This window comes from Gallinula chloropus, assembly GCF_964237585.1.
Source record: "Gallinula chloropus genome assembly, chromosome: 5".
Lineage (NCBI taxonomy): Eukaryota > Metazoa > Chordata > Aves > Gruiformes > Rallidae > Gallinula > Gallinula chloropus.
In genome coordinates this window covers 62334636-62347254 of record NC_140090.1, presented here as the reverse complement: position 1 = coordinate 62347254, position 12619 = coordinate 62334636, and the positions used below count along the sequence as shown (strand labels likewise).

The following is a 12619-nucleotide window of genomic DNA, read 5'->3' as shown; positions in this document are numbered from 1 at the left end:
TTTAGGTGTTTGATACAGCCTTTCTCTTACTACGTACAACTCCTGTTGGGAGGTTGTTCCAAATTACAGAACATTAACTGTTGGAACCTTTTTGTTGATTTCCAACTTACACATATGGATAGCAAATCTGTCTGGATTTCTTCATGTGCTATCTTTGGCTTTCATTGTCTTTTTCTTGTGTAGATGCTTGCCCAGCTGATGCATTCACAAGAAACATTTGGGCTGGCTCTTTACCTGTATTTTATTAGATTCAAGCACCAAAGCTCTTTCCACAGGTGGTTTGTTCTAGGACAAGATGAGTGAAATTTCTTTTTACTTCTGTTATACCTGTAAGCAAAAACTGGCAGTAGGCAATCTGTGTAATTGGAGAACTCCTGTAAAAACATGAAAATCTGTCCTTTCACAGCCAGTAGACTTGGTTCCTGGTAGGCTAGTACTTCTGGAAGAAACCATCCTGTCTTCTCTCATTCATAAACTAGGAGGGGTCTGGGGTTATTATTGAGTATCTAAGCTGTATTAGTGCCTAGAAGCCTTTCAGGTGTATCAGGGTTCTATAAACAAAGGACAAGGCTGTTTCTGCCCCAGAATGCCTACAGTCTAAGAAATTACTTCTTATTCCTCTCCTCCTCTGATTTTTCTGGGGGGGCTTTTCAAGGTTCCTTGATGAAGTTCAGGCTCACTCCAGCATTAACAAGATGAGTGTCCAGAACCTGGCTACAGTATTTGGACCGAATATATTACGACCCAAAATGGAAGATCCAGTGACAATGATGGAAGGTGGGTACTACTCTTGTGAGATAGCACAACACCTTTTGGTTTTTTGGAGCTGAAAAACTGTTCTGAAAGTCATATATTTGCTGGTAGCTGTATCACTTGACTGCACTGTCAACAAGTCAAGCAATCCCTTTCATCAGTGCCTGTGAGGGGATGTACCAGGTGGCCTGTTATCCCACTCACCACTGGCCTTACCATGTCTCATCTCCACCACACGGAGATACGTTTGTCCTGTTGTAAGTTATGTGACACTCTTTTTTAACTCACTGCTAAAATGAAAGCTTATGTGTTCTTTGTTAACTATGTTTAAGTACCAAACTTATCACTCTGTATTGGTGCATTTCGGTGGTTACACAGCTCTTTGTAAAAGACATCCAATCCACAGTGGCACAGAACCCAAGGAGGAAGTTGAAAATCAGTTGATTTTGGGTTTTAAAAACTGCAGCTTGAGATTTACCTACCTCCACATGGGTCAGGAAATGCACAGGGCATGATGTCTGGCTGGCTGACTGACACCAGGGCTGGAATACAGCCCCTCTCCCAGGTGGCACTGGAACACAGCACAATGGTGCAAATATTAGCAGGGTCTTGTAATCAGGTTTTGGTTTTTGGATCTTGGCAAGATAAATTGATGGATTCACCCAGCATTAGGCACAGATGGAGATGCTGTGCCCAGGATGTCTGAACTCGTCCCTGGCACTGCTCCCTAGCTATAGGGGACAGCTGCCTTGGAGTTCTGCATCACAGAGATCCTCCACAGAGTGCCAGCATTATCACGCCTTAGCAGCAGTGCCTTTAGCTCTGCACAACTGAAGGTACAAAAAGGGAGGGTAAAAAAACACGGGGAGGAGAACAAGAGTGAAGGAGCAGATGCTGGGTTTTTCAGCATCACAAAGGTGGGGAATAGCTGAAACCTGGGTCTGATGCACGATGCGGTGACTTCCCCTAGTGGCTGCTCGGCTGGCATTGGTAAAGCTCTTGCAACCTTAGCCGACAATAGGCTTTTTGCTCAGTTGGTACCGATGATGAGTTTGGGTTCAGTTCATCTCAGGCATTTTGTTATGAAGTTCAGGTGATGGCAGAGGTGCTTGTACTGTGTATAGGTGCACAGGTGCCACAGATGCTGTGGTCTCATCATCATACGAAAAGAGGGCAGTGAAGTGACCTGGAATTCTGTATTAGGACAGATCTGAACTGCAGAAAAATGGGGATCCAGTGATTAGATGTTTAGACTTAATCATTATGTTTATAAGCAACAGCACTGGGATGTTTTCCTCGATTCTTAGTTGAAGATTGGTTTGGTTTAATAGATGTAATGGAGAAGTGGAAAGACTCTCAATACAGGGATGGGTTTGGTTGGGTTTTTTTTTAGCTCCAGGGTAATATGGATCTGCTAAACTAAATGATAAAGAAAACCACTGCTGCCAGTTCTTAACAAGAAGCACTTTAATTGTATCTCTCTTCAAATTTTAACCGTAAATTTCAAGTAGAAATATCTGAAGTTTGGTAGTTAAACTTCTAGGAATGCCCTTATCTCCAGAGGTTTATTTTTCTCCCTGCACTTACAAACTTTAAATAGAAGTTGTAGATGAGCTCTGTACCTCTTACTATCAGGCTGAAACTTCATTATTAAATTCAGGCTGTTATCTTGAACCCCTGAATATGTTAGTCTTTCTATTTCAGACAATGGTTAAAGATAGAATTAATTACATATTTGCTCTTTCTTCCTCCTTTGTAGGAAGTGCATTGTATTAGGTTTGGTAGGTGGTGTTCTCTTTTAGCTCATGAGGACTACTCCTCTACTGGAAAACAATGACAACTCATTTCTGTGGATTTAAATAATTATTGCAAGTACTTTCCATATTTGCTGTACACCACCTGCAGGTGTAGGCATCATACAGGTTTCTCTATACACAAAACTTGAACTCTGCTTGTCAGCCACATTCATGAGTTGGACAGACACCTACATCTTTCACAGTCCCCGTTTCCAGCAAAAGGACCCATTCTGTCTCTTGCAGTCCTGTACATTAAGGCCCAAAGCAGTTGGTTGTGCTGACTCAGCACAATGCCTGGTGGCCAAGGCCCACAAGGAGCTAGCTCACAGGGCATCTTGCTGACAGGTTGAGTGTCTGATGTCTTCCATGTCTCATGGATTGTTTGCCTGTGTTTTCTCCCCACAGGCACCTCACTAGTTCAGCACCTGATGACGGTGCTGATAAGTGAACAGGGAAGAATCTTTGCTGTTCCCCAGGCAGAATTGCCAGGGAGCCAGCTGGAAATCAGACCGGTGCGCCACCGCAGTACTGTGGAGTGGATCTCTGAGGAGGACGGGGAGGATAGCAGGTCAGAGAACAGTGTTCCCAGCCCCGCTGATTTGCCTCCTAGCAATGCTGTGGCACTAGAGGCTGCTCCTGGACCTGGAACAAAAAGCACTCCCTCAGAGCAAAGCGGCAAATTGACTCAACCTGCGACCAGCCCCAACAAAAGGGTGCAGACGCTGCCTCCATGGAAATACTCCTTCCGCCAGCAGGGAGCAAGGTCTGCAAGTCCAAAGCTGGGCAGCTCATCTTTAGATATCTCCAACCTCTCCTCCAGTGGGAACTGGTTGATGAATGGACTGTACTCTCTCCGAGGCCACCGCCGGACAGCTTCCGGGGAACGAGTTAAAGACTCGTGTTCTTCCCAGAGACTCTCTACTTATGACAACGTCCCTTCGTCCAGTCTCTCCCTTAGTACACACAGTATGGCCAGCACCACGTGGTCTACATCATCATGTGAAATCTCTGTGGTGGACTCCATCAGCAGCTGCCCAGCCTGCCGGGCCAGTGACTCTTCTGCTTTAAGCTCTCTCAAAACCGAGTGGATAACTCAGGGCTCACTGTCTCAGAGTGAGGTCAAGACTGTAGATCTGGAGAACAGCATCGACAGGTTTGAAGCATGCAGCAGCAGCAGCAGTGAACAGAGCAACCCTGCTGCAGCTTCCAGAGACTCTGTCAACTGCTCTAAGGCCTTACAGAGCTTGGTGGTGGAGCTAAAGACAGAAATGAGCAAACAGAGGACTGACTATGAGACTAGTATCAAAAGGTAATGTCATCTGCAGGGGGGGGACAACGAAGTCATCTGTTAACATTACCCCATCTGAACATGGGTGTGGGCTACCAAGTGTATGAGGTGCTCAGACCTGCATTTTGGTTTTGGGACACAGCAGATTTGGTTCTGCTCTTTCCTCACTGCTCTATAAATCCAACTTTTCTCTCTCTGATCCGAGAGGATCAAAAAATGGCATTTCTGTCACACATTGGGTGTTTTCACTGGACAGGTAATGCCAAAGTCTGCTCTTTGTCAGCAACCTGACAAAGGGAAATGGCAAAGCAAAGGTCTTGGAGGGAGGGATTGGGACCCAGGGTGGTCAGGCCTCAACAAGGAACTCTGTTGGTCTGTGCAGGTGCCAAGACTTGTACCAAATCAGTCTGAAATTGAGGGCTTCTTTCTGCTTTTCCCAACAGAAACATTCTTGGGGAAACTCATCCTGACTATTCTTCAGGGTGGTTTTTTGGGGTTTTTTTTGTGGTGGTGGTGGTGTTGGGACAGCATCTTTTTCAGCAGCCCTTTTGTGTTTCACTTCTAGAAACCTTGCTTTTGAACTTTAATGTACTTGCAGTGGTGCTTTGCTCAGATGGCCAGCTGCTGACTGGAAGTGGCAGCAAGGTGCTGCTTGTACAGCAGGTGCATGAACTGCACTGTTCTTTGCCCACCCTGATGTTTACTTGCACAACTGCAACTGCTGGTGCTGTAATTTAGATCTGTGCTCAGAAAAATTCCTTCCAGTTTCAGGAGACGTGTGTGTGTAGAAGTATTAAATATCAATAGTTAAGAACTCATATTTATTAATTTGTGTTAATATATTAAGGGCTTAATAGAATGACTTGTGGGTAGGTACTCAAGGAAATACACATGAAATACTGTTGCTTAAAGGAATTAGGTGCTTAAACATAGAGCTGTATGTGAAATTGCACAGCGTGTTATCCAGAACAATCATTGGCCTGGGCTCTACAACACTGGCATTTTGCACTGTAAAAGGGCTGCAGTCCCATTTCTTACAACTAGTTGAGCTGTCAGCTTTTTGTGTGTGTTAAGGTATTCATGTCATAGTTCTTCAGTTATTAACGCTGGTATCATTTGTTTGCCTCCATTCTAGTCTCCCAAACGTGGTACCAGAAGTACACATGGCTGTTTCTTTGTAGGGATTGTACAGCACTGCTTTAGACTGTATTTGTTGCCTCTTCTGAAAAAATGTATCTGAACTGTGATCCTTGCCAGTGGGCCACCAGTTAAAGAGAAGATTTTAACTTGCTACCTTCCTGCTTTATTTTATGATTTCCTATGGCAGTGCCTTGCCAGTCTCCAGAGCTTTTCTGCCTCTTGCATTGTTACTGCCTTTGTATGTGAAGCTGGAAGGAGATTCAGACCACATAGCAATCTCAGTTCCTACCAGAGTGGAAAGAAAGCTTACCCCTGCCTTGTTTATTCCAGTTAGAAGAGCTGGTAACACCACCAATTGCTAGCATGATGTGTTGGAAAAGGTCTGTTAAGAAGGATAATAGCTTATGGCTTGAGTTTTTGTTTGTTCCTTTTTTTTTTTTTTAAAGATGCCCCACTGATACAGAATGGTAGGGAAATTAAGAGTATATGTATTGCATTTCATTTGCAGAGCTGCCCTGGAAAGCCTTGTCACAGGGATAGAGCATAACAAACAGAAAAGAGACCAGGCTGCAAAACTTGGCAAGGTGCATCTGCACATTTTTACCTGCTGCCTGGGGAAAGAGCTGGATTTCCACCTTTTATAGATGAAACTGTTCCAATGGGGCTTTCAGGTGTTGACACCAGGGACATGCAGGAAAACCTGTTCTTCCAGCTGTTGAACAGCTTCAGCTCTAACACCTGCCTTTCCCCTTCACCTGGACAGGGGCAGGGAGCACTGTGGCTGGAGGGCAGGACTGTACATTGGCCAGGTCTCACAGGGCAGAGTAGCTAACAGGAAAATGCCTAATGAACTAAGTTTTCATAAAACCAAGTGAGATGCAATCACTACCTTTTTTGTGTAGTAAAGAAAGAGGATGACTCCAGCTGTTCGAATTACAGCCTCAAGGATCCTGCTGTCAAGACTAAGAATTTCAAGCCAAGTTTTTCAGCACTAAAAAATTTTGCAATGCTTTTACTACATCTGTAGCAATTTACATGTGCTAAAATACGTTCCTTTTGAGGCTGCATGAAAGTCTGCTCCTGTGGAAAGACAGGCACGAACTAGTAAAGAAAGGAGGCTGCTGAGCAGGAAAATTTTCGGGCTGCCTCACTAGCTTTTTTATAAATTTAGTCCCCAAAAGTAATCATTAGTTGCTTTATAATTGTACATGTGCTTGTGTGGTTTGCAGAACTCCCTATGTGTAGCAGGGCATGTTTTAATGAAGGAATATGTATGTTGGCACATAAACTAAGTGGAGGGAAAGTAGAGTCAGTACCTGCCTGGGGCTGAGGTAAGGAACACTTGCTGATGGAAAAGCTGTTATTTATCATCATCAACTGCCCATTTTCTCTTAGTCAGAGGGAGGCAAGTTTTATGGCCTTCCTGTAACCAATCTGTTCCAGAGCATTTCTCCCTCAAGGTTAGTTTAATTATCAGGCATTCGCTGTTGAGTTTCAGTAATTCATGTTTATCACCTGGGACTCTCAAGAAACTGGAAGTCTCCTGGCCAGGACTCTTATGTTATTACGTACAAACTCAATAAGTAAGTACTGTGATCCCGTGTCTTTCAGAACATGGTCAGCAAGCCTAGGCTGCTGCTGCTGGCCCCTAAACTCTGCAGTGGAAAAATATAACTGGTAACTCAGAGCTGTAGGATGTGATGTGTGTGTGTGTGAAAGCATCCATGTCTTCTGAGACGGGTAGTGTTACGCTGACACATCTGTTAACTCCCTGGGTGCAGCTGTTGGTCTGCTGGGCTTGGTGCTCAGTGTGCCTGCGTGTGACTTTCTTGTGAAAGCTGTGACAAGGACAGCACTGCCATCCTTACCTGTATGTGAAGAAGCAGTTTAAAGGGATGTGCTGCATTGCCTAACTGCCTCTGGGCAGTCACAAAATGGAATTCAGACCCTTCTGGGACTGTCACAAAGGTCCCTTTGTTGTTTTTGCTGAGAAGTCTGTAGTATGCCCTTATCAAGTACCTATTTACCCAGTCTAAAAATAACCTGTTCACAGTTTCACAGGGAAGCCAGGCTCCCCAGCTTCACAGTTGGGTATTATACAGATCAATGACCAGCAAGGTGGTGGGAGTTTTGGTGGGTTTAGTTTGGTCATTTGTGGTGTTTTGGTTGTGTTGTTGTTAATTAGAGAGGGGTCAGTTTTCCTAGGAAAAGCCTAATTTTTAAAATCAACCTTTTTGAATATTCTAGTGATCAGAAATTCCTATCAGGATATACTCTACTCCCTCATCTGCATTAACACTACTATTCTGTTCAGGATTAGGAGAAATGATGGGGAGGACAGTAAATTATGTGCCTTCTGTGTTTGTTTAAACAATAAAAAAGTTTATTCTTTGACCTCCTTGGAGAAAAGCTGCAAGCCTTGCATTAGAGCTTTGTGCAGAGATAAGCTTAAGGTCTGTTCTTCAGATTCTTCCTGATACGAAATGTTATTTTTTGTAAAATCTTGTACAATATGAAAAGCTTTTATTCCTACATCCCAATGCCAGTGGCAACCTTTACAGAACACACCATTAAAGGGATGGTCAGGAAGGACTGTGACCTCATTCCTACCTGACCTCTGAGGATGTTCCTCTCTACTGGATATCCATACAGGGGAACACTGATCAGGATGAAAACAGAAGATAAAAGCTTATTTTGCAATTATATAGTTGCACTCAGCCTACATGAGGAGTTAATACATCTTATAAGCCGTTCAGTCTGTTGCCCTTATAAGATGGGCATATTTTCTCAAGGTACAAATGGAGAAGTATCAGTTTTCAAGGAGTCTCTGTGCTGAACTCCACATTAATGTAATGGCAATCAGTGCCCCCCTTTAAAACTTCCTCTTAGAACAAAGGTAAGTGGAACAAGTTATATTTATTACAGCTATCAGCAGTATTTATCAAGCAATTAAAAAAGACTTTTTTCTTCTCTCTCTCTTTCTCTCTCCTTTGGTTTAAGAATTGAAGAAACAAGTGCAGACCTGAGGAAACAAGTGGTTAGGTTAGAAGAAGAACTGGACCAGGAACGAAAGAAATACACAATGCTGGAGATAAAGCTGAGGAATTCGGAACGTGCTCGTGAAGATGCTGAGAAGAGAAATCACCTTCTGCAGAAGGAAATGGAAGAGTTTTTTTCAACATTAGGATGCTTAACTGTTGGGAGTCAAAGTGCTAAAGTCCCTAAGTAGAACAAGCTGGTGTACTGCATAGAAAATTCTATTTCTGGCAAAACCAGTGGAAATGCACATTTTGTTCTGGTATACTCATGTATCATGAGTAATTCTACAGTGATTGTGCTCTCAGTGACACTTCCTCTGTTGTCTTTACATGTGCTGTAATATTTGGGCCAGCTGGGAAAGACAGCTAAATATAATGCTTGAAAGTTTAGATGTCTGATTGCCAAGAAAGAATGGGCATCCTTTTTACCCACAAATCAAGATACTGTTCTCCATACCTGTACTGTTGCCATCTTTGGACTTACTGCATCATCCTTTTGCTGGCTAAAGGACCATGGAAAGTCCTGCAAGGTGGGTGGGATGGCCAGAACTGATAATCAGGCTGAGCCTGGAGCTGAGGGCCTCCTACACTTGTGCTTGGGAAGATGGCAGTTCTTGTATGTCACCACATTCATGTGGTTTACCATATGGATTTAATGAGGTGTTTTTTCTCCCCTCTCCCTACATAAAGTTTGTTCAAATTTCTCATTCCTGAAAGTGGCATTATTTTATGAAGATAATGTGAAAACAAAGTCTAGAAACAGTCTTGACAATTCACTAAAATCATCCCTTACCCACCAAACAGTTCCAAATGTTCCACAAAAATGCAGCTTATTAAACTATACATGTTTAATAATCAGAGTGATCACACAAACCCCATGGAATTTTAAATATGCACATTTTGCCCTAGGTATCTGGGGGCTTTAAGCCAAAAATACAGCAGTATTAGCTGCAAGAAAAAAAAATAATCTCATGAGTTGATATGTACTGATCAGACATCAAGTTAGGAGAAGATTCTTATCATCAAACCACACTAACTGCTGAGGGTTTTTTATCTATAGAACTGTAATAGCAAAACATACAGTAAGAGAAATTAGTGCAGTTTTGGGGGGCATGTGTGTAGGAATAAAGGGGAAAGGGTGGGGATCTGTCTTTAACTTTCCTGGGACAATTTGCACTTGGCTGCCTTGGAAATATTTGTCATGACACTAGTTTGATTTTTTTGTTGTTAGTTCACAGGGAGATGAGGGGACAGCAGGAGTATTGCAAACAACCCAGCAGCCTAAATTCATGACTTCAACTAAAGAAAAAACATTAGATTGAAGCTATAATCTCCAGTAAGTAGCTGCTAGGGCTGTACCACTAAGGGACTTTGAGAAGTTCTGCATAACACCTATAGTGCCCTTTCATGATGATCCACTGCAGTAAATAGGGCCTGCAAGAGGCTGCAAACTACCCAGTTCATGCTAAAACACACCATAGCAGGACAAAAACTCTAAAGCACAGCAACAAGGAGCATTATGTTCATTTGCCATTGCAGGCAATTATCCAAGAAATGGGAACAGACTTGCACAGCGTACACCACCTCATGGCACACTATGCCCTTATTTGAAGATGATGATACACCCTTTCCTTGCTACAATTCCTGCTTCTGTACTCTCTTTCCTGGCACTTCATTTGCAAATTTCCTGGATCTGAGAAAGCACTTATCCTTTACAGACCTTTAGCTTATTACAGCCCCCATTTTAAAGTGCCAGCTTTCTTAGAAGCATTTACAAGATACAGGTTTGCATAAGATATGACAAAAGGCTCCTAGAATCAGGTAGATACATTTATACCACAGCTTTTACCTGTACAATCTTCCCAGCCTGGAACATGAGTTCTAGTATTATGCTGGCAAAAAATTGTAAAAAAATAATAAAAAATAAATCCAGTGAAAGAAACCCAACACAAACACAGGCCTGAAAAAAAATTCCAAAACCAAACAGCATCATTCTGGAATAACAAAAAAAGACTCCTGTAGGGCTCCATGGCATTTCTAATACGAAAAGGAAAAATAATGATGACAGCTCATGGAATTATCTATGGTCCCTTCTATGCAAGCCAGCAGCACGATGGAGAGCTTCAGCTCTGGGACAAAATCACCCACAGACAAATCCCTGGCAGAGCTGAGACCATCTCATGCATTGCTCCTTGGAATCAACTACACTTTATGCTAACATATGCAAATAATAAAAAAAAACAAAACAAAACTTTTTTGAGGCCCATCACATTCCTAGAAAAGCAGCACGTGAATAGCTGGTCCAAGAAACAAAGGAGGCTGCAGTGTACTGCCCATGCTCACTGCACCTTTCCTTTAAAAATACTATGTAAAGACAATGTAACTGAATGCAGACAAGGATAACTCAAGGTCATCTTCAGTCTTCATTTAAAGAAGCTCTCAGAGCTTTCTGGAACTGAAGGCAATGAAATGTGTTACGTTAGGATTTAGCTCTCCCCTAAGAGCTCTTCAGGAATCAGATCCTTCAGGCTTCTCTGAGACTTGGTTTTGAGAAAGATTTTCCTGGCCACAGGGTCTGGGCCCTCCTTTCATTCACTCCCCAGCCCACGACTTGACTTACCTGTTCCTCCAGCATCTTAGGGTCTCAGCAGCTCTATTTCCAAGAAAGAATTGGGAGCAAGGAAGTAAGAATGGATTCCCAGCAGTTGCAAACACACTTGGTACTGACAGTCTGTGGCACATCCAAAGCCCGTGGGTATGGAGAAATGGAAGGAACATGTCACAGTGTCCATGAGCAAGCACACACATAAGACAGCACTCGAAGTACCATTAAAAACAGATGAACACACAGAAGGACAGATCCTAATACAACTCCAGCTGCAGCCTTATAAAATCCATACAAAATGCATTCCAGCCTAGCAACGAAGAAACACTAAATGCATAGTGTCAAACTTTTTTTTTCCTTTTTTATTTAAAATATTATTATAACCAATGGACATACTAGATAACAATGTATACATTCCAGTGGTGCACATGTAATGACCTATGGCATGAACGAGTAAAAAACCCACAATGTTCTCAGTAATGCCCCACCAACAGCTTATTTGGAGGGAATAAAGGAAATACAGGAAAAAGATAATAAATGTGGGGAAGAATAAAAAAAAATTTACAGTTTTCCCCAGTATTTTTAATGGTGTATTTTCCCCATCATATTTCTTGGGACAAAATAAAGTTAAGAATATACTTCAAAAGGGGCAAGAAGGAATGGTCACAATAATTAGGGTTTTTTTCTCAAATTTAGTAATAAAAGTTAAAGAACTCTCAAAAATAGACTAGATATTGGGCCTACAAAAGTAATTCATCTGTATGCAAAGCTTACCAAGAATTATTCCTTTTGTAAAATGTAAAGGATGAGCTGACATTACTAGTAAGCTATTTTTACCTACAAAACCAGACTACAATAATAAAATCACCAATTTACATCTAACACAATATTCTAGGTGTACATTATCGTACACAAGCTATATATTACACATGAACATCTTACGTGAAATATATAAGAAACATACTTACTGATATTGTCTCAACATTGGCCAATAGGTTTATTTTTCTAGAGGAAGTGTATTTTCTATTCACATTCAGTGTAGTTCCAATAGCAAGGGTTAGATTTGCTTACTTAAGAAACATAGAAAGTTTGTGTGAGGTAGTTCAAGAAAGCCTAGCTTAAATTTTTAACTGCAGAATTAAAAACACAATGTGATCTGATTCATAACATGCTCCTGTAATGCAGAGATATCTACAGAGAGAAGGGAATGCAAGAGATCACTTAAAATACCACTTTTACCCAGTGCCCTTAAACAGGAAGAAACAAACTGAAAATTTGGGTAGGCAGTATAGTCTCATCACATCACTTAATTAAAAGCCTTTTTCTAATCCTACTGACAGCTCTTCTTCAGCTCCAATCCTCAAACTAAGTATGTAAGGACCAACATTTGGGGGGGTGGGGGGGAGAGTGGGGAGGGGGCTGGGGAAGTAACAGCACAGACAAACTGCTGTTGACAGCAAATGAAGAAATACCTAGAAACAGTAATTCACTCTCTAGAAAACTGAAACAGTAAGACCAAGTATAAGCAGTACCATCTTCTCCCCTTTTCCCCATAACCTCAACTGAGAAACGTTTCATGTCTTACACTTTGGATTACTGGCTGGACAGGAACGATCTTCCTGCACTAGCTTTTTGATTGGTTTTCTTTATACTGAGATGAATGCCACATGCATTAGTGTAGGAGCATCATATTCATGCAAATGTCTCTCAAGGTGCTTAATTTTTTTGCTCTGTAATGAAACAGCCTGTGTTTGGAGAAGCTACTCACTGGGCACGAAGTCAGCAGAGGGTGCTGTTGCCACAACTGCCTCAAATCCTGCTCACCATATCCTCCCCAAAACACAATTGGGTTGGTGGGGGGCCCTGCTGAAAAATTTATTCTGGCATTGTCTTTGTGTCTAGCTGGAATTCTTATCCAGAAGACAACCACTACATATAGCATAGTAAGGCTCAGTGTTGTAAGGCTCTTCTAAACTAAAAACCCAAGCTGCACAGCACC

General features: G+C 42.1%; 1 protein-coding gene across 2 annotated transcripts in view; it reads left to right on the top strand.

Moving 5' to 3' along the window:
- ARHGAP22 (Rho GTPase activating protein 22) overlaps nt 1-8328 on the top strand; it is a gene marked incomplete at its 5' end in the record, with an annotated part of 146538 nt that extends 138210 nt beyond the window's left edge. For both annotated transcript variants that reach the window (XM_084265278.1, XM_084265277.1), the window contains 3 exons: nt 656-777; nt 2955-3858; nt 7978-8328. In XM_084265278.1, coding sequence (XP_084121404.1) covers nt 656-777; nt 2955-3858; nt 7978-8206 — 1255 coding nt within the window. In that variant the 3' untranslated portion in view covers nt 8207-8328. The remainder of the gene's footprint in view (nt 1-655; nt 778-2954; nt 3859-7977) is intronic.
- Nucleotides 8329-12619: the final 4291 nt, after the last annotated feature.